At 44.5% G+C, this 20715-nt stretch overlaps 1 protein-coding gene across 2 annotated transcripts in view; it reads right to left on the bottom strand.

Annotated features, from left to right (window-relative positions):
- The window catches only part of fam49bb (family with sequence similarity 49 member Bb), a 37528-nt gene that overhangs the window by 5163 nt on the left and 11650 nt on the right, over window positions 1-20715 (bottom strand). The window contains exons 3-6 of one of the 2 annotated variants that reach the window (XM_028434570.1): window positions 12653-12735; window positions 11340-11461; window positions 4550-4655; window positions 602-741 (exon numbers count right to left, since the gene is read on the bottom strand). In XM_028434570.1, coding sequence (XP_028290371.1) covers window positions 602-741; window positions 4550-4655; window positions 11340-11461; window positions 12653-12725 — 441 coding nt within the window. In that variant the 5' untranslated portion in view covers window positions 12726-12735. Of the gene's footprint in view, window positions 1-601; window positions 765-4549; window positions 4656-11339; window positions 11462-12652; window positions 12736-20715 lie in introns of those variants that run through there. The other variant, XM_028434571.1, reaches the window with a different exon arrangement.

Raw genomic sequence — 20715 nt, 5'->3', positions numbered from 1 at the left:
TGATATAACTTTGCAAAATAGGATCAACAACTTGTAGTGAGTGGCTTCAAGCTCAGACACTTAAACTGGGTCACACACTCGTACAAGGGTGTGAAAAATTGATAAAAAGACTGGCATGCCACCTTGCCCCCCCCCACCTTCTTGTATTTATCCAGTCTGGGTAGTGGACACTAATTGGGAGGTTGAAGCAAAGTGCCTCCGGGGGTCTTAACGTAGTTGACGTATCTAAGGAGCAGGCATGTAAGGCCAACCAGTTCACTCACTGTCCAAAAAGATGAGCGCTTGCACATTGAGGGCATTTCACTAAAATCTACTTTTAGGTTTCTAGAAGCTTCCTCCCTCTTTTGGCAATCTTCAACCCAGAAGCACATTAGGCAGAGCTCCATTTAGGATTACTACAATTTGCAGACTTCTTTCCCAGCAATAATCCTCATTAACAATTTCACTGACATCCACTGTTTTACCAGCGGTGGAGGAGCAGTATCAGGATTGTAATTAAATAGCTATCAGGCTTTCTCTGACTGTACTTTGAAATCGTAGAGAAGTACAAAAATCAATACAGGGTCATCAGTAGCAGCAGCACAGCTGCAGAGAGACGTACTTTCAGCTCATCGAAGCGCAGGGTGAAATGCAGAATCTCAGCAAACTGCTTGGCCAGCGCCTGCTCGCGCTCCAAGTGTTGAGTCGGGTCGCTGTAAGTCTCACTGGTCAGAGCTCCCAGGAGGCCGTGCAACGCTGCTTCTGTAGAGAAAACGTGACCACGTCTGTGACAAAGGTGCAGTGGTGTGAGATCACGGACCTTTTCACTGCAATATTTTAGTAAAGCCCTTAAAACTCATTTTAGTTCAGGGGCCAAATATGGAGCAGTTTGATCTCAAGGGGGCAAAGGTTTTTATCTGGAAAAACAAGTAATTTCAACATTATTTTCCCCTTGTTTACACTTCTAGGTATACATAAAATACAAAATATGTACTGTAAAAAACTGACAATATCCAAGCAATAAGTGACATAATTCCAAAGAATCTTTACTTTAAATCTCCTAGATTTTGTGAGCAATTTCTATTTAATTAAGGGAAATATGAAGTAGTAGTTTAAGGAAACTTAAAAGATTTTGTCAAAATTGCAGTTTTTTTTATTTCAACAGTTTACCATTAAAAATGACTGCAAACATGTGACATATAAGCACCGGAAAAACTGTGAGCCCCTGCAAATACTGCTGAGTGTCATTTATACCAGTGGTTCTCAAACTTTTTTAGCTCAAGTACCCTCTTTCTCTTATTTCTGAAAAACGTACCCCCTTTGTCCGGCTATGACATTTTGCTCAGAATACTATGAAAAACAACTATAGCACATAGTGATGGAATGAATGAGTTATAACACACATTTTAAAGAATCCAATCTTGTAAATAAAGTGAATGAAACAGTATTTAGTGCCTCCTGAATGAATTTGTTTGTGTCATCTCACGTCTGGTGTGACCAGGACTGATCCTTGTATTTTCAGTTCATGTTCTAATCATTATCATTTCCATCAACTTTATTATGATTAGCATTTTTTAACTAGAAATAAAAGTTATACATCCCAATATTTTAATGCTTTAATTTGTTAATTTTCCACTCTCTCTCACATACACCCATTTGAGAAACACCAATTCATACAATGATTCACGTTTTCCATGTCATTTTTACTTTCTCCCGTAGGCCAAATTTAATGCTCCAAAGGGCCGAATTTGGGCCCTGGGCCTTGAGTTTGGCACATGCCTTTTCAGCATTTATTACAAACAAAAGCCATAATCAGGAGAGTAGCTACATTAGGAATAAAGTGGAAACAAGTGTGAGTGTGTGCATGTGCCTGCAATTACCTAGAGATATTACCAGTAGTCTAGACATATGTGGACGCATTGGTATAGTAATATAAACTATATTCATTAAGTGACAAAACGTCACTTTTACACCAATTGCAAATGACAAAACTGAGACAGTTTGGCACTCGTTGATGAAAAGTGATGCATCCTCGGGACAAAAACTCTCACTGCAGATTAGATAAATATATCCTGTGCTATGAATATCCCAAAAACAGCCTCAAAGGGTTTTTTTCAGGCTATGGAACACATGCCACCCAACACCCCCCCACACACAAGCACTCCTGAGAAAAAGCTCAACAACTCAAACAACTTGATGAATCTTTCAGTGTGAACTCAGTGTGAGGTCAACAAAGGCTTTCAAAGTGGATCACAGCCAGAAACGTGAACAGCACAGAGTGTCAGCCAGCTGAGGCACCCTGATTATGACGCAGACAGATAATAGGGCAGCGGTTGTGCCCAAACTGCCCAGGGCCTCGTGCCAGTCTCAGGAGGGAGGAGGAGGAGGAGGAGGAGGGGACGACATATTTGAGGAGGACCCCCAAGAGGAATCCCTGCTCAGATGCAGATGAGGCAGGGGACTAATTATCTCATTGGAATAAAACAAGAACGAGGTGGAGGGGCGGGGGACCAGGATTTCATTCAAGCAGGATTACGCTCATTGTTTTGACAGGGAGTAAATACAGAGCCTGTGCCATGCCTGGACAACAAATGCCCATAGACCCATGAGCAAGAATACAGGAAGAGGATGGGTAGGAAAGACAGGAGGAGTGAAAGTGAAAGGTGGTGAATAACCTCCTCATATCAGATGAAAAACATCTCACTCTTGTTTCAATGTTAGGTTTTCAATACAGATACATCAGAAACTCTGTACATCTTACAGCTAAATTCTATTTTTAGATTTTTTTTTAGACACAGACGATGCTCAGAATTCAGTCTAGACTGGAGAGAACCTCCGACAGTGATACACCTACGCCTACAATCACATGCGACATGCTGTGTGGCACAAAATGAACATTTTGAAAAGGGTAAATTCCAAGTGGCCTGTGCAGCTCATGTTGATTACAATCGCCAAAGTTGACATAACCCAGAAACAGGAGGGTTCAGACAGTAGTCTAATTAACATAATCGGACAAAGACTTTCAGCAGAGGGACAGCACTGTGGCAGGGCAGTAAATTGAGCAATAATGGTTCCCATCTGCTGGGATGGAGTTTGCAGCAAAAGCAGCTGATTTAAAATTTCCTTAGCACGGCAGTTTTTCCCCACTCCTTTCCCACATCCCAGTTCAAACAGTGGTTGAGATGGAGCTGCTTTCAAGTCCTTTTAAAAGAGCCTCTTTCCTGTATCAGGGATGTGGAGAGATGTCTTTGCTCATCAGGTCACTGCAAAGAAGGCACTTAGGCAGTGTGGGCTTCTGAGAAGGTAATTTCATTTCTATAATTTATATTTTCATAAAACTAATTTAATCCTGAGAATTGTTTTGAACATGAACGGATTAAGAATTCTAAGTACAGCATAAAAAAGAGCAAAAACAAAGCGTTGAAAACTTCACTCTTGAGGTGTTTTCTTATTTGCACCTGCAGGCCCAGCTAATAATGACAAATAAAATCAAAGCAAAAGCAATATTATACTGTAGAAAGACTTTATATTACTGACTGTAACACTTTAAATATTGCAACCACTCTTTTTGAAAAAGGTAGGCAAGTGTTTCCCATTTTTCCACACGGACGACAACAAATATAAATAATGACATAAAAAGTTACAGTATGTGAAAGTGCTGAAACAGTCAGAAATGACTAGCTTAAAGTAAGTTACTGTCATTTTTGACTTGGGATATGAAAAAGGCTCAGAAAATAAAACTGTTGTAGTGCATTTTGATACTAATTACATAAGCTGCTGTCCCTGGTGCTGACGCTCTGAAGCCTGTAGCCGAGGACTTTTAGCTTCATGCAGACCAGGCGGAACAATCGACTGCCGAGGTCACGGCAGCCCCTGAAGCCTGAAGTCAAGGCAGTGAAATGGAGCAGCAGCCTAGGCATGCATGCGACCTACTTTGTTACATAACAGCCATCGCCATCTCGCCGTCGCCCCACTCTGCTCCCACTGTCTGAAGTCTTTGCTGAAACTGGAATTATTGGGTTGAGTGTGCTGGGGCATGATGGGGAGCAGCCCCGCCCCTCCTCATCCCCCATTTAGCCTGAGGGTCATAAGAAGATCAGGGGGAGCAGTAAGCCTGCCTCCCCCACCCCCTCCTCTTATATTCATGCTAATTAAACAACCTATAGCCCCCCATCCCAGACAGGGGTCACAACACAGTGCATCGCAAGCAGCATGTTGAGAAATACACGGCTGGGGGAGGGGGGTCGGGCCTGTTAATGTAAGGCCTGGTGCATGTACAGTGTGTGTGTGTGTGTGTGTGTGTGTGTGTTGCATGATTGCTGACTTCAACAGCTCAGCAGTCAATACCTTGGATAAACATGTAAACAATTAAGGTCAGGTGAGGTTGCATGTAGAAAAGATCCTCGTCATCAAGTAGCTCACATCTCGTCCTTGAGCTTATTGAGTTTGTGGCTGTGGTGAGCTCTGAATTTACTCTTTGAAGGCACGTTCTCAGAATGTCTAAACTTCCAGTGCCTCAATACCAGTGACAACATTTACCACTGCAGGACTACAGCAGGCTGATGCTTACCTAATCTCTGTGAAAACTCATAGAACTTCTTCAGCTTTCCCACCAAGGGGACCACAGCTGCCCACGCCTGCTCCTGCAACGCTTCATCATTTGGATTCTGGATCGCCTGAAATTGAACAAAATGCAATAGCTTCTGAAAGGGATTCGCCACTGTTTTTACAAATGTGGCCTAAAACCTTTGAAATGTCCTTATTAGAAGATCTATGCTTAACAAAATGCATTATTTACCATATTTATCTTATTAACTTTTAATAATAGGACTAGTTTACCGTTTGATAGCCTGTGCGCCGCCATGTTGAAATGACATTATTGATGACACTAATCACCCCTTTCAGCCCAATGAGTTCTATTTCATCCTTACTGACCGCCAGAGGCGGTGCTTGAAGCACTGGATGTTCCATCTCGCGCATGCGCAGGTCGAGTAATTATATCAACAAAGTCACCTGTGACCCCTGGATGACCCGGAGAGTCTATATCTACCGGTGTCATCAGGTGATCTGTTCCTTCTATCTTCTCGCGATTGCGGATAACGATAGCAGGTCGGTTGTTGCTATTCACAGCTTGTCGCTTGTAGCTTCGGAACCGTAAGGTTGGCGCCTCGAGTGTTCTCGTCCGCAAAAAGCTGCGACTCGCTGTTTTCCCTTTAAGTGAGGCTGGCACGTAGTGACCAGTTTACCAGGGGCTGCCTGAGGTGGTGAGTACCGTACACTTGATGTCATCGGCGGTGTTTCGCCTTGTGATTGTGTGCTGGTTCAGACTCGGTAGCTCCACGGCTACGCCACTGTCTCTTTTCAGTGATTAAACGGCTACGGTTAATCTGCTGTGTTGCTATGCTGCTCTGTTAGCGGACCTCCAGGCTGGTGCACTTGCTGGCCTGAGTGAAGTTCCTTCATTGAAGCCCCTTCATTGAAGCCACTGCAGTTCGGTGGTTATCAATATAATTATTATTAATTTAATTATTTGTATATAATTAATATAATTATCATAGTAATTATTATTCATATAAAAATAATTTGTAAAGTTGCTATTCATATAATAATAATTTGTGTAATTATTTATATTATAATATTATTAATAAAATTAATAATATTAATTAATATTAAGGAAGAATGGACTGCCATTTGTGTGTCTCCTGCATGGCCCCCCTTCAGGCAGAGGACGGTCACGATCAGTGTCCTGCTCGCCTGGGCATTGACCACCTAAGAGAGGGGGTGTCCGATAATCTGTGCATGAACTGCAGTTTTATGCCTCATGCACTGCGAGTCTCCAGGTTGGCTGAGGCGGAGGGCACAATAGACCTGCCCTTTTCAGGTAGAGCCACTGGCGTTGCTAAGCGTGCCAGCACAGCGTCTGGCGAACCTGCTCGGAAGACAAGGAATGTTGATGCTCTGGCTAATAAGGTGAATGCTCTCACCACCGAGTTTGCTCAGATTAAAGCCATCTTAACCTACAGACAGAGCCCGGTGCGCCAGCCTTCCCGGCTAACCCTGTTGCAGGTCCATCCCACCTTCAGGAGGAGGATGCGCTGTCCACGGCAGCATCATGTACCCTGTTTGGTTACGCTGACCGGAATGGGCATGGGGAGCTTGCCACAGGCTTCTCATGCTTTTTCAGAGGGTTCTAGTAGGACCTCTTGTCTAGGTTCAGTGTCCAGCCGTGGCACTGTGCAGCCGGCAATGCGCACGGCCTTGACACGCCTTGGGTTGGATGAAGCCCCGGTCCCTCCCCGAACGGCAAATGCTTTTTTCAGGCAGGCCCCCGACACCTTGGCCTTTGTGGTGCCTCCCTCCGACCCATACATTGCGGAGCTCCACAGATGCTGACCTGACTCGAGGGTTCTCTCCAATCATACAAGTGATGGCAGGGCTCTGGCAGCCATGCATGATGCTGGCAGCTATCTGAGCCTGCCATTGCAGCCCTGATAGTTTCCCCAGATGAGGCTGTGAGACCTGATGCACGCTGCCCCAGGCCTCAGTGCAGGTTGACTGACGATCTTCTGACTTGCAGTTATAACATTGCTGCCCGAATGGGACGGTTAGGTAATTCTCTGTCACACTTGGTACTGGCTTTGTCGAGTACCTTGCAGGATTCCGGGGGGGAGCCTGCAGCTCAGTCCCTCAGCGGTGCCTCATTGCAGACATTCGCATTTATGACCAGGGAGCTGGGCAGGCTAATGTCAACGATAACGCTGACTCGTCGCCAGGTTGGCACAGTCCCCTCTATCCGAACCATGTCACAGAACATTGCGTTCTCTTCCGGTTGTGCTGGGCCGGACCTTTGGTCCAGCGGCATTGCAGGCCTTGGAGCGTAGCGTGCAGGCTGGCCAAGCAAGGCAGCAGTTTGCCAGTTTGCACCAGGCTCCCCATGCCCCTCCTAGGCAGGGACATTTGGCAGGAATGGGTGCAGATCACCCATACCTACGGCCGACTGCTCGTCCGTCTGGGCAGCCCAGGGGCCTGCAGGTCACAGTGCCAGGAAATCGGCAACGCCGTGCAGCCACACATCCGTCTGCTCAGGGGCCAAGGGGTTCTGCACCAAGTCGCTGCCCCCCTAGAGCCCCAAGGGGCGGTACCTGAACCTCAGGGGCCGGTTGTCGAATTCTTTTCCCAGGAGCAGCTCCTCTGCTGGGAAGAGCAGACCACAGACCCTTGGGTAGTGTCCACGCTATCCAGAGGTTATACATTACAGTTCCGATGCCAGCCCCTACATTCAGTGGCATCAAACGCACTGTGGTCAGAGATCCTGTAAAATCCTTTGTGCTACGTGACGGGGTAGTCACCCTTCTGGGGAAGGGTGCCATCATCGAGCTAGTGGAACCGGAGGCTTGCCTCAGCGGGTTTTACTCCACTTATTTTCTTGTGCCCAAAAAAGAGGGCGGATTTCGCCCGATCCTGGTCTTGAGGGGGTTGAACCAGTTTCTCAAAGTTCTCCCCTTCCATATGCTGCGTGTAGCTGATGTCCTTCAGACTCAGTCTTCAGTCTCAGCAGGAGACTGGTTGGTGATGGTGGAACTGAAAGATGCTTACGTTCATGTTCCCATTGCCCCTCATCACAGACCGTTCCTTCGTTTCATGTTCATGGACAAGGTTTATCAGTACAAGGTTCTGTCGTTTGGGCTATCCCTGGCCCCTCGAATATTTACCCCATGTGTGGCAGCTGCTCTGTCACCGTTACAGGCCAGTGGAGTTTCAATACTCCCCTATCTGAACGACTGGCTCGTCATTTCCCCGACTCGGGAGCAGGTGTTGCGGGACACTGCTGCTCTTCTCAGTCACGTAGGCAATCTAGGTCTCAAGGTGAATTGTGCCAAGAGCAACCTCGTACCCAGCCAGGTGGTGAGGTACTTGGGGCTTGTGCTGGATTCATCAGTAATGCAGGCCTCCCTCTCTCCAGCGCGAGTCTCCGCCATCCTCGGCCTTCTCCGGCGTTTCCAGCATGGCGCCCTCCTGCAGTATGGCCTGGTCCTGCGACTCATGGGGATGTTGGCCTCGGCATCCATGGTCGTACCACTGGGGCTTCTAACACTGCACCCGTTTCAGGTGTGGATGAACAGCCAGCATTTAGACCCCAGCTGCCACTGGCACAAGGTGGTCAGGGTGTCTGCCCAGTGTCTCCTTACCCTGGAGGAAGGAATACTTGATGTTGAATGTACCCATGGGAAGGGTAGCCTCCCGCCAGGAGGTTGTCAAGACGGGACGCCTCTCTTATGGGTTGGAGTGCTGTGTGGCAGTCCAGGACTGTCAGGGGCCTGTGGTGTGCCCAGCAGTAGCGACAGCACATAAATGTGTTGGAACTTCAGACAATACCTCAGCTGTGTATCACATCAACCACCAGGGCGGCACCAAATCTCTGACGTGTCTGCGGGTGGCACACCGGCTCCTCACGTGGGCTTACCCAAACTTCTTGAGCCTCCGGGCAATGCATGTTACTGGTCTCGGGAACACTGCTGCGGATCTCCTCTCCCATCAGAAGCCTCCATCCGGGGAGTGGAGACTTCACCCAGAGGTGGTGGCTGTGATATGGGCCACGTTTGGCAGAGCAGCAGTGGACCTCTTTGCCTCAGAGGCAACGACTCACTCCCCTCTCTGGTTCTCTCTGAGAGAAGAGACCAGCCCCCTCGGGCAGGACGCCCTGGCGCATACCTGGCCAGACAGCCTACTTTTTACATTTCCTCCACTTTCCCTCATACCAGCAACGTTTCACAGGGCCCAGCAGGGTGGTCTCCATCTGCTTCTGGTTGCCCCATGCTGGCCAGGAAGACAATGGTTCCCGTGACAACGTGGTGTCTTCCGGAGAGGAAAGACCTCCTGTCTCAGGTCAACGGCCGCATATGGCACCCGAGTCCGGGTCGTCTGAGGCTGTTCTTGTGGCCCCTATAGTCGTGGACCCACTTTTGGCGTCCTGCGAAAGGGTGGTTGCCGACACAATTTTAAACTGTCGAGCACCATCCACCAGGGTGCTTTACGCTAACAGGTGGAGGCTATTTGTGGAGTGGTGTCACTCTCACAACGAGGTGCCGGGGACATGTTCAGTGGTTGCAATGCTGCGTTTCCTGCAGTCAGTTTTTGACAAAAACAGGACTACTTCCACCCTCAGGGTGTATGTGGCCGCTATCTCAGCCAATCATACTAAGGTGGATGGCCAGACAGTGGGATCACATTATCTGGTCAAGCAGTTTTTTGAAAGGGACTCAGAGACTCACACCACGTCGGGTCTGTGGGTCGCCATCATGGGACTTGCAAGTTGTCTTTCGGTCCCTTTCCCAGCCGCCCTTTGAGCCGCTGGGACACACTGATTTGAAGTGGCTGTCTCTCAAGACGGCCTTTCTTCTTGCTGTGGCAACGGCGAAACGTGTGGGGGAGCTGCATGCGCTGTCAGTGAGCCAGGCATGTCTTCGCTGGAAGGATGATGGCTCTGGGGTGAGTCTCAGGCCAAATCCTTCATTTTTGTCCAAGCGGTTGCCCCCTCATCATGTGAACCAGCCTATCGAGTTGGCTGCCTTCAGTCCTCCGGGCTCCTCTGGGGGGAATGGCGAGCCATCAACACTGTTGTGCCCCGTGCGGGCGCTTAAGGCTTACATGGAGGCAACAGCTAGCCTACGAACGACAGACTGCCTTTTCGTCTGCCATGGAGGCTGTAGAAGGGGGACCGCACTTTCTAAACAGAGAGTCTCTCACTGGGTAGTGGAGGTCATTCAATATGCCTATAGTGCACTGAACATCCCGGTGCCTCAGGGCATAAAGTGCCATTCTACTAGAGGCATGGCCGCGTCATGGGCCGCCTTGAGAGGCGTTCCCCTGCAGGACATCTGTGCTGCAGCTACTTGGTCCTCATCATGCACCTTTGGACGTTTCTCCAGGGTGAACGTTGCTGGTGTCCAGCTTATGGCAATGGCCGTGCAGTCAACAGCTTCAGGCCTTGAGTAGGTGAGGATTCTTTCGTGACCTTTCTGGTATAAGTCATCCAGTGCTTTAAGCACCGCCTCTGGGGGTCAGTAAGGATGAAACAGAACGAGAGTTACGTATGTAACTACGGTTCTATGAATCCTGGATGACCACCAGAGTATCCTGTCACTCAGGATCCTTGTGTCCTCGCGAGAAGATTTTGACAGGAACAGATCACCTGATGACACCGGTAGATATAGACTCTCCGGGTCATCCAGGGGTCACAGGTGACTTTGTTGATATAATTACTCGACCTGCGCATGCGCGAGATGGAACATCCAATGCTTTAAGCACTGGTCATATAGGATTCATAGAATCGTAGTTACATACGTAACTCTCGTTCTATGGAGGTGAAGCATTCAGGACCATTTAGTAGCTTTTTCAGTCAAAATGACAACTTGTGCTGCATTGGGTTGCTCGAAAAAAATCAGTAAAAGCTAAAAAAAAAATTGATGTAAACATCTTGTTTACCGAAATTTGATAACCAAAATCTGTGTCCTGAAAAATTCTGTGACCGCAGGAGGCGACAGTTCCAACTCTGCTGTTTCGTAGACAGCATTAGGAAGAAAAGAAGTGCATGTAAATGTGACTTTTTTAACTTTAACAGATTTTTTGACTGTTGTCATTTTGACTGAAAGAGCTACATGCTTCACCTCCAATAGAACTCAATGAACTAAAGGGGCGATTTGCGTCATCAATGATGTAATTTTAACATAGCGGCGTACAAGCTCTCAAACGGTAAACTAGTCCCATTTTTAAAAGTTAATAAAATGAATATGGTGCAAAATAATGGTTTGTGTTAGGCATAGATCTTTTAATAAGGACATTTCAAAGGTTTTAGGCCACATTTGTAAAAACAGTGGACGATCCTTTTAAAGCATCATTAAAAAAAAAGAATATTTTGACAGCAGTTTAATATATCTTGGGGGTTAACTTGTTCTGAGGAAATCCAAACTGTCATAACAGGCTGCAGAGGAACTGTATGAATTCCGTATAAAAATGAAAGGAAAAAAACAACCAAAAGCTCCTCTCACTTTGAAGTTGAAAGCTTTGGGGTAAAACACTAAACTGTTGAAGGGCAGATTTTATTGTGAATTTGCTTCTTTTAGTGGGTAGACTGATTATAATAATAGTCTACTTTAGTAACAGTGCAGCATATTATACAGTAGTGCAAATTACTGATGACTTAACATCTAACTCAACTACAGATTATCTCCTAATGAGGAATAAATTGCTTTAAATGCAGCATAAAAGAGATATTCCTCTTTAGCAGTAGGTTTGTAAACACTTTGCTCCGACTGTGCCGTGTGTCATCAGTCAGAGGAGGATCACAGCTTCAGGTGTACCTCTCTGATCTCCTGCCCCGCCCCCTTGTACGCCTGCAGCTCATCCAGGATCCCCATTGCATCCTTCAGCACCACGTCCACCTGCTCCCAAACCTCCTGCTCAGCTTCCGTGGGCTGGGCATCTGTAAGAGACGCAAAACGAGGTCAGCTTCAATCTGACTGCATCTAATCCACAGTCACACACACTCTGACATCGTTCTTGGAAATCTAACAAATCATCTGCTATCCTAGCAGGTTAAAAGGCAAATTTTCAATTATGGAGACGGAGGATCAGTGAAATACTCTCATCTCCCCTCTACAGTTTATTAAGCTTTGACACCACCCGCTTTCCCGGCATTGAAAAGGGAAATGAGGCATGTTAAGAGAAAACCAACAGAGAGAATCCTTGTGGAGCTTCATACTCTGTTTAGGTTCAAGTTCAAGCTTTTATTTATTTTTTATTTTTTTAAATTGTACATAAAAAAAAACAGAAAGAGCAACACTTCCTTGAGCAAAAACATCAGCGAGATGATGGAGAAACCTTTTGCACTCCTGCATGTGAAATTAATAAAATATGACTCGCACAAGGTGACGCTCAAGCACGTTGGGATTAGATTCGTATTACTAGTTCTCATTAGAGGAAATAAATGCGGCTAGTTTTGTTCAGGGAACATTTTGGGCTTTTCAAGCATTTTAAAGAGGATTATTGATTTAAAAGAAAAAACACTCAGTACTGCAGAAAAACAAGCATTCTGTGGTTGTAGGGCCAAAAAGACCACATTAGAAAGCTTAGAAATGTTCATCCATAAACAAGCAAATTTCAAAAAGAGCAAAAACAAATTAGATATACACGTTCTTCCTCATGCTTGTCCTTTTGTTCAGACTATGAGAACACACACACACGCAGGTTATTGTTTAAATATAGAAAGTACCTAGAAACCATCTGCGTGCGTTCAGAGGTGGTTTTCTCTACAGGTATGCCACCATACAGCGTTGCCAAGTGTGAGAATAACACAGCACAGGTTCAAGCCATGTTGAGACGCCTCGGGCTACAGAGAACTTCAATGCTTGGTATTTGAGGAGGGGGCTCGCTAGCATCTCTGCTTCTGATTGATATTGCACGCACGCAGACACACACGCACTAGAGTGGAAGTGTATAGTTGATAGAAAATTGCAGCAGCTCTAGAGGAGGATTTGATTCCAGTGCCGCTGGGAGGAACACAGCGTTAAATATAAGCAGGGGTGAAAAGACTTTGAGAGTTTAGGTGCTGAAAATGTTATGGTAAGATATTCATGTGATCGATATTGGTAAGTGTTCACTTGAAGAGACTCACTTTCAAAATCGAGGAAGAAATTGGGCTCCTGTTCCAGATCTGTGCACGTCAAGACTTTCAGTAGGTTCCCCATGATATGAAACCTGTTAAAGACAGGAGAAAAACTAATAAAAATGAAGGATGTTGAAAGAAGAAGATAATGCTCTCAACGCAGTGATGAAGGATGCTCCTGTTGGGAAACAAACACTTGGAGTTTTTACGCTTTACCCAGTTTCTCAGAGCATTTATAAACATTTACGAGAAGTTATACATGCAAGGTAATACAGTTCATCAAGCTCTACAGGGATATGACTTCTAATCTGCAGGATGAAGTAGGCAATTTGCAGCAAAACAGCACATCCAATTAAACTTTTATACAGGAAGCTAACATCGTAATACACATAGGAGGACCTGCTGTGTTGTATGCATGTATACATTCATCTTTTAACCCAACTTTGACACATTCACTCCAATCCCAAGAAAAACAAAACCTGCATGAGTAGAGACAACATGCAAACTCTGCCTCTAAAGAAAACATCATGAGCTTGCACATACTTCAGAATAGAGTTAAAAGAGCTGAAGCAGGACATCAATATTTAAAAAGATCAGTATACAGTGATGGCTTGGGCTTATATACTGTAAAGCTATACATGTCTTTAAAGTGAAGAGACAGATTCAATGTGGAAAACAAAGAGCAGTTTATTCATTACCGAGTACGTTACTAATTTGAGGACAGATGCAGTCAAACCATCAGAAATAATTGGTTACATATATGAAAAAACTAGTTTATTTACTGATACAAATAAAAAAAAGTATCGATTAAGGCATTTTAAAGGAAATCATTTATCTACCCAACACTGACAATGCATCATGTCTTGAATACAAACAGAATAGAGAAATGAATAACAACAATATTCCTCATTCAATATGTATAAGTGGGGCTACTCATCCAATGTTGTAAAAACAGTACACAACACACAGTTAAAGAACAGTGAATGGATTACATTTGTTTCTTAATGACACACCCAGCATAATGTGCATTTCTAGATTAAAATCTATAAGTTTGAGGAGTTTTACTTTTTCTGTAGCCATTTAAAGCTGCTTGCAACGACCCCTAACAATTTTAAACTGTACCTGTATTTCATCCAAAGGTTCTCTGATCCACTACTGATGCCAGTGTGACCCCAAACAATCTGCCAAAGTGACTTTCCAACACATTTCTGGTGTTTTCACAGACTGAAACTTGCGTCAAACAATGGTGGATGTTGATTTTGTGGCTTTTCAAGGAAACACCCAAACACGTCCCTGAGTGACGTTGAAATAACAAAAACAGACCAGAAAAATGGCGTCAAGCAAATCACTGACTTTCTTTACTGGCAAAAAAAACCCCACACAAAATCTGGAGTCAAAATTAAAAAAATAAATACTTCTTAGATATCAGAAATGTAACTTTGCACACCTTTGCATTGGTCCACAGGATTAACCAATCGCACAATGCAACTCACAGAAAGTCACGTGACCATTTGTCAACAAACACCATGTTTATAGTCGAGTCAAAAACAATCTTGCAAATGCAATTACCACCTTCAACATGTTAGTGAGTAAAACTAAATTCTCCCGTTTTGCTGAAGAACTATCTTCAGTTAGTTGCTCTATGAGGCCTACAATGTCTTGATCTATTAAGACATTGTATTAATATTCACATATTAAGAGGTGATATTATGGAGGATTGTTGCCGGCAGCTTTAAATGCACACCTTCATGAAACACGTTAGACCCAACAATAATAAGTTGTTTTTATGCCCTTTAGGCGACATGTAGTAAACCACAAATTGAAAATTAAAAATCAAGACTGCTTAGATTCAGCCGTCCTCCTACACCCACACTCTTCTAACATGCAGACACACTGTAAACCCAAAACGCATCTCAGCTGCCACTTGTGCAATAAAAAGTGACAGCCGCACACTGACGCCTTCTTCACCAAGCCTCCCGACTCCTGAAGAGCACAGAGCACACGTTCTTAGAAACACCAGACACAAGTCGAAGATTTGCTGGCAAAAAACAGCGGCAGATTTAACCCTTGGTGACACGGTGGAGATAAAGAGGAGTTCAAATCCCAGGGGACAGGTAGGAAGGTCAGGACATTGGTGTCCAAAGGTCACATAACATTAGTGACAAGAGAAGAGCCTGAGTGAGTAAAGGCTGGTGGTGATGGGGTACATCATGGGTGCACACTAGGTAATGGTGGGAGACAGAGAAGCGTTGTGATGTGACAAAGTACGCACTCAGCATTCAGGAGGGAAGGGTTAGATCAGGTGCTTTTAAAATGCATGAGATGCAGCGTGTGCAGATAAGGGCGGGGCCATCTTTAAAACCTTTCAATGGGCTGTGGTCTCATTATTTTAGTGAATATTTGACATAAAAACCTTATTTTATGACAGCGCAAAAAGTTTAGCTTTAATAAAGGATGGTCATTATTAAAACCTAGAAATTACATTTACAAAAAAAATAGCTGATGCAGCTGTAATACATTACCTCACCCAACCTGATAAAGTTAAGCTGCAGGCGATGTGGGAGAGGGAAAAAACACATTTTCTCTGAATTAGCTGCCTTTTTCCACAAACTGTTACATTTTTTTTCTTACCGTAATAAATACACCATATCTTTTGATCACTGTGGAACAAAGTAAATACTGAAAAACTAAAATTATAATCACCTACTGTCAGAAGTATGAATATATTGAAATTGTAAAGCTATTTTTTGTATTTTTTGAAAAAATAACACAAGCAAATAAATTCAACACAACATAAATCCACAAAGCAATTCAAGCCAAAACAAAGCACTCAAATATCATCTGTTTAGCTAACATATTGATTATGCTTAATTCATTATTATATTGTATTTATTGTGTTTGCTGTTTAATGTAAATCCTTTCCCATTAAACTTATAAACTTTGAGATGAATTTTTGCATTAAAACTGCACACTTCATCTAATACTTTTTTCTTTTCCACTTTTCACCCCACTACCCATTACCAGTGACGACCTGCACAGACCCACCTTCCTCCTCCAGCCTCGTCCCATTACTCCCCACTAATGTGACCTGAACAGCTGACTGTGGCAGCGCTGGCAACTTTGCTGGCTGTCAGAATAAAGCACCAGTCTGCGCCTTTGCCCATCTCTGCCTGTGCCTCATCTGGTCCTTTACTGCCACCTTTCAGCAGCTCGGGCAGAGCCAATGCTCTGTCCCAGCGCTCATTGAAATGAGGTCATTTTAAAGTTGGGGGATTTGAGATGGACATACTTAAAAGCCCACAGAAGAATCTTCAAGAGCACCAGAATAAATATGAACATTTGGCTTTTTTTTTAATTTTTTTATTTAATCATAGCCGAGCTTAAAACACATAAATAAATCTGAAATTATGGAAACCGTGTTGGCAGCTTATTTAGACCTTCTAGGATTGTCCTTTTTAAGAGAAAAAAAATGCACAATAACAAATAATGAAGTCTCAAAGAGTGTAACTTGTAGCTAAGTGAAGATGAAGTAAAGTTAGGCAGCTCTGGGCATGCACTGATCTGATATCAGAGATGAGGAGATGCCGCTCTGCCACCTCCCCTCCCTTCTTCTTTATCCAGGAAAGCTGGCATGTCCTGGGCACTGCAGAGAGCCCATCCACTGCTGTGTTGTTGTTTTGAACCCCCCCACTGGGCCATCGCGTGCTCGCACACAGCAAGGGTGGGTTCGGTTGGGGAGGGGAGGGGGGTATCTGCTTCTAAGGCTAGGGGCAGAATCTGACAAGCTAGGAGCCCGCGCTGCTCTGCGATTGGCTGAGCTGATCTACCCAACAGCTCACTGTATCCATGGAGTCAAAAAAAAATTTGGTGCCATTGAAAACATTGCAACAACCAATCAGGTGCCAGCTCCTGCCGAGCAGCGAGTACAGTAGTAGTAGGACTTGAAAGCACATGCATATATTAATACTGATGAGGTAATGCGCCAAAAAGAGATTAGCAAAGGAGTTCAGTCAAATGAAAATCAATTTATATTTTTATGCGATGTCAATACTAAAAAAATAAAAATCCTAAATATATCTGTTGGCTCTAAACAACAAATGTCAAATAATGTAATGACACTTAAATGAATGAGCTCTGACTAAACAGAAACCAGGAGGAAGCAGAGAAGCACATCAATAATGTGTGCAGAGAGATTATTTTTTGCAGAGACACCAAAACAGTGCCACGCCCATACAGCAGCAGCCTGACCCCTGGATGGCACTGCCTCTACATCTTCCAAGCATGAGCCTCCACTTTTCATACCCACGCCCAGAAGTGGGGCAGCAGCTGAAACCGAGCACCGCGGCTGTCTCCTCCAAAAAGGGCTCAGAGCTCGGTGGCTGGCTGAAGTGAGGAAGAGGAGGAGGATAAAGCAAACATTCCACTACTCAGCTGCAGCATGAGGATCCACGTGCCCTGCTGCTTTACTAGGAGAACTACGCCCTCCCTCTGCCACAGTGCTCAGCATCACGTGGGCTCTGCCGTGGACAGACGAGGAGCCTGGGGTGTGTGTGTGTGTAAGGGGGGGTTTGGGGGGTGATGGAGGAGATATTGTGATTTTAAAAAACTAAATAAAATGCAGCACACATTTCTGTTCCAGGTCTTAAAATGTCATGCAGGTGCAGGTGCCTCCTAAATGTTATTTCTTACATGGAGGGGGAGGGATTTGAAGCGTCACACTGCGGCAGAGGCGGGCAGAGTAGGCAGCTTTAAACTTGACCTAGATTTCCTGTGTGACACGCCACATCGCATTAGCCCACTCGGCCAGACCTGGACCCGCCGGAGCTCGCCAACACTGGCCTGACTCGACAGGCAGAAAAATAGGGGTGCACTTCCCAAATGGGGCTGGCATGTGCTCCCCCACCCCCCTTCTTTCCCCTTGATAAAAAAAAATCCACCCCCACCTCCCCCACCATCTTCTGCCAATACTGCACAGCTGACTAAAATGGCTTAAAGGGGTGGATGATGACTTGAAGAGAAGGGGTGGGGGTTGTTTGTTTATGGGGTGAGCCTGGTTACCTTGTAGCCACGCCCCTATATTCTCCCACGCTGGTAAACACAAGATAATTCCCGCCTCACCCAGATCCAGGCCAATCAAAACAAACATACAGTAACTCCAAATCATCACAACCGACAGCTTTTACTACAGACTTTCTCATCTTCACTTTGCAACCACATCTGCATCTAAAAACACAGCATTTATCAATAAAAACAACTGGTACAATTCATCACTACAGCTGTGATGAATCCAATCAGCATTAAAGCAAATGAACACATGAAGCCGGCAATCTGTCCAGTGAGGCAAATCAGAGGGAAAAAAAATTGAAGACAGAGAGCCCCATCCTCCTCAGTCGAGCTCCTCTTTTTGGATGGCACCTGATGAAAGTTGGAAACCATGGCAACAGGCACACACACAAGAGTCAGCTAAAACACTTAAAGTGAGCAGTGTGGAAAGGCTCTCAGTGTTACGCCAACACAACACTTTATTAGACCAACATGCACAGATGCTGACCGCTCAGAAGGTGCTTCAGATACAAAAAGAGATGAAGAACAGAACAGGACAACACAAGTGAAGACGACGTGTAAAAAAAAAAAAAAAAAACATTTAAATATTGACATTTACACATTGAGGAGTCCTAGGCTGAGTTTTGACACTGAGTATTGTTTTAATAAACTTTACAACCAATTCATCATTGTGATTCTTATCTCTATGTGCATCACATCTGTTTCAGTTACAGTGAATCATTCTCCGCCCTCCCACCCTGACCTTGAGAGTCCGCAGACCCCTTTCTTAGATGTGTGGGGGAAAAGATGACAGGAGGCCACCATTGACTCACTGTCTCGGTTTTAATCAGCCCCCCTAGTCCCATTCTGATTCAGTCAGATCTTTCATTCCTCTGCAGCAACAGCCTAAAGAGCAATTCTCAACTGACCTTCTGTGACTTGACTGTGACACACACACTCCATGGCAACTTTACATCTCACTGCTTCATTTCCACATTAAGAGTCAAATTTATGTAAACATAAAGCTGTGTGTGAAGAACATGCTGAAATATCATCTCAAATGATATTTTCCAGCTCAGTATTAACAGAGCAGGATTTAGGGTGGGGCACAGAGGAGATTTGGAGAGTCATCTGACTGTCAGGTTAAGGAGCAGAAGTGTCATTCAGTAGGAGAAGACTGCCATCTGGAGGATGACAGCAGAAGTGCACGTCAAGACAGATTAACAAGAACATGACCACTCCCTCCTGCACGTGCAATTTCATAAAATACAATTTTAGTCTTGATTTATTACAAAAAATACATTCCTCAGTAATAAAAACGTTAATTGCTCACACATAAACCCAAACACCACTTTGTCCATGCAATTGTTGAATAAACTAAACATCATGTACATATACATGTTTAAATGTTTCCCTTTTGCTATCATTTACTATAGTAGATCATTGAAGTTCATCTTACTGTAACACGAGATAAATGAATATTATCAGTCACGCAATGAAAGAATAATATGTTGGGCTCAGGCAAAATATGTTTTTACTGGAATGAGGGGCTTCGAAAATCCAGGAGCGTCAACCAGTGTTTAGATGAGTAATAACACACAGGATTACAAATTACAATACAACACAACTGTAATGTTTATGTGACTAAAAGCCAGAAAGGTTAATGGTATTCTAACGCAGGTCTGGAACTTCCTGAAGGGAGACCCGCGTGGGAAGTTACAGTGTTCTCTCTCTGGGAGGATTAATAATGGATAAGGTAGGAGAAGCAAAAGGCTTTTAGCTAATGTAGCAAGCCATATATCAGATGCATCATCTCAAATTACAGATGCAATAGTTGGGGATAAAAGTGGGAGGTAACGACATCATCCATATGCTGAATCAACGACACAGAATCTGATATTTCCAAGAGAATAAATTATTTAATGAGTCAACTTCTTGTACAGTAAAATGTAAAGAGCATCATTCCATTTTTACAAATTATTATATTGTTGAGGGTGACATGATGCTAATGGGACTAATATAAAACTATCATGGAGATGTTCTAACTGTGTGATGACAGTGGTGTATGTCAAGAAAACTAATGTATTGTTAAACAGGGAATATAAATATCTAACTATAAAACTTAAGTTGACACCAGAATTTCCCGCTCAGGGATCAATAAAAGCCATCTCTATTTTTCTATATTCATAGTTGAGGTGCAGTACCAAACCTCACCAGTTGAGGGCAGTATTGACCCACTGCTGACACATCAACCACACCTCCCCCAGGCCTGATACTGAAGCTAATCCAAGGCTTCTATTCACAGAGAGCTCTGCATGTATACAGCACAGCACACACTGCTATGCTGTAGCGCTGCAGGCTCGTCGCGCCTGTCAAAAATAGCTCGGCATTCAGCCCACATCAGTGCAAGGCTTTGAGTTTTACTCAACCATCGCTCCGTACACGTCATGGAGGTCTCATCAGCCCTATATATGAACCACCTGAGGCCCAGCTGTCACATCGAAGCAGCTTTTTAGAAGCAGGGCTCAGCCAATCGAATGGTAGCTGAGAGTCATGGCAACAGTCTCCAAGGAGACGAAAGGGAAGATACAAACCATGGGCAGACGTGCAGGTAGAGAGTAATAATGAGGTGTTAGAACAGAGATGAGAGTACTCAACAAATGAGATCCAAAATGCTTAATTATGAAGACAACACGACTGTAAAAATATGAGGCTTATCATTGAAACAGAGTTCTTAAAAAACCATTAATAACACTATGAAGAAACCATTTAAGCTGCTGGTGTCTGAGCTCTCAGCTTGTCGTGTGACCTTGTGCCTTGCAGTTACATAAACATGAAGACTTTACCAGCGAACAGGAAGCTGGGAGAGCCTGCATTACTCACTCACTCTTTATGACCCACAATGCATTTCATTTCCTGAGCCCCATTACACATTCACCCAGTGCGTGGCAAAAGAGGACTATATAAGGTAAAGGTGGACCACAAACACTGTTAGACAACATCATGTTGCCAACTCTTTGATTCTAGAA

This window comes from Gouania willdenowi, chromosome 20, assembly GCF_900634775.1.
Source record: "Gouania willdenowi chromosome 20, fGouWil2.1, whole genome shotgun sequence".
In the NCBI taxonomy this organism is placed as follows: Eukaryota; Metazoa; Chordata; class Actinopteri; order Blenniiformes; family Gobiesocidae; genus Gouania; species Gouania willdenowi.
The sequence above is the reverse complement of the archived record's forward strand: the minus strand, read 5'-3'. Positions and strand labels throughout refer to the sequence as shown.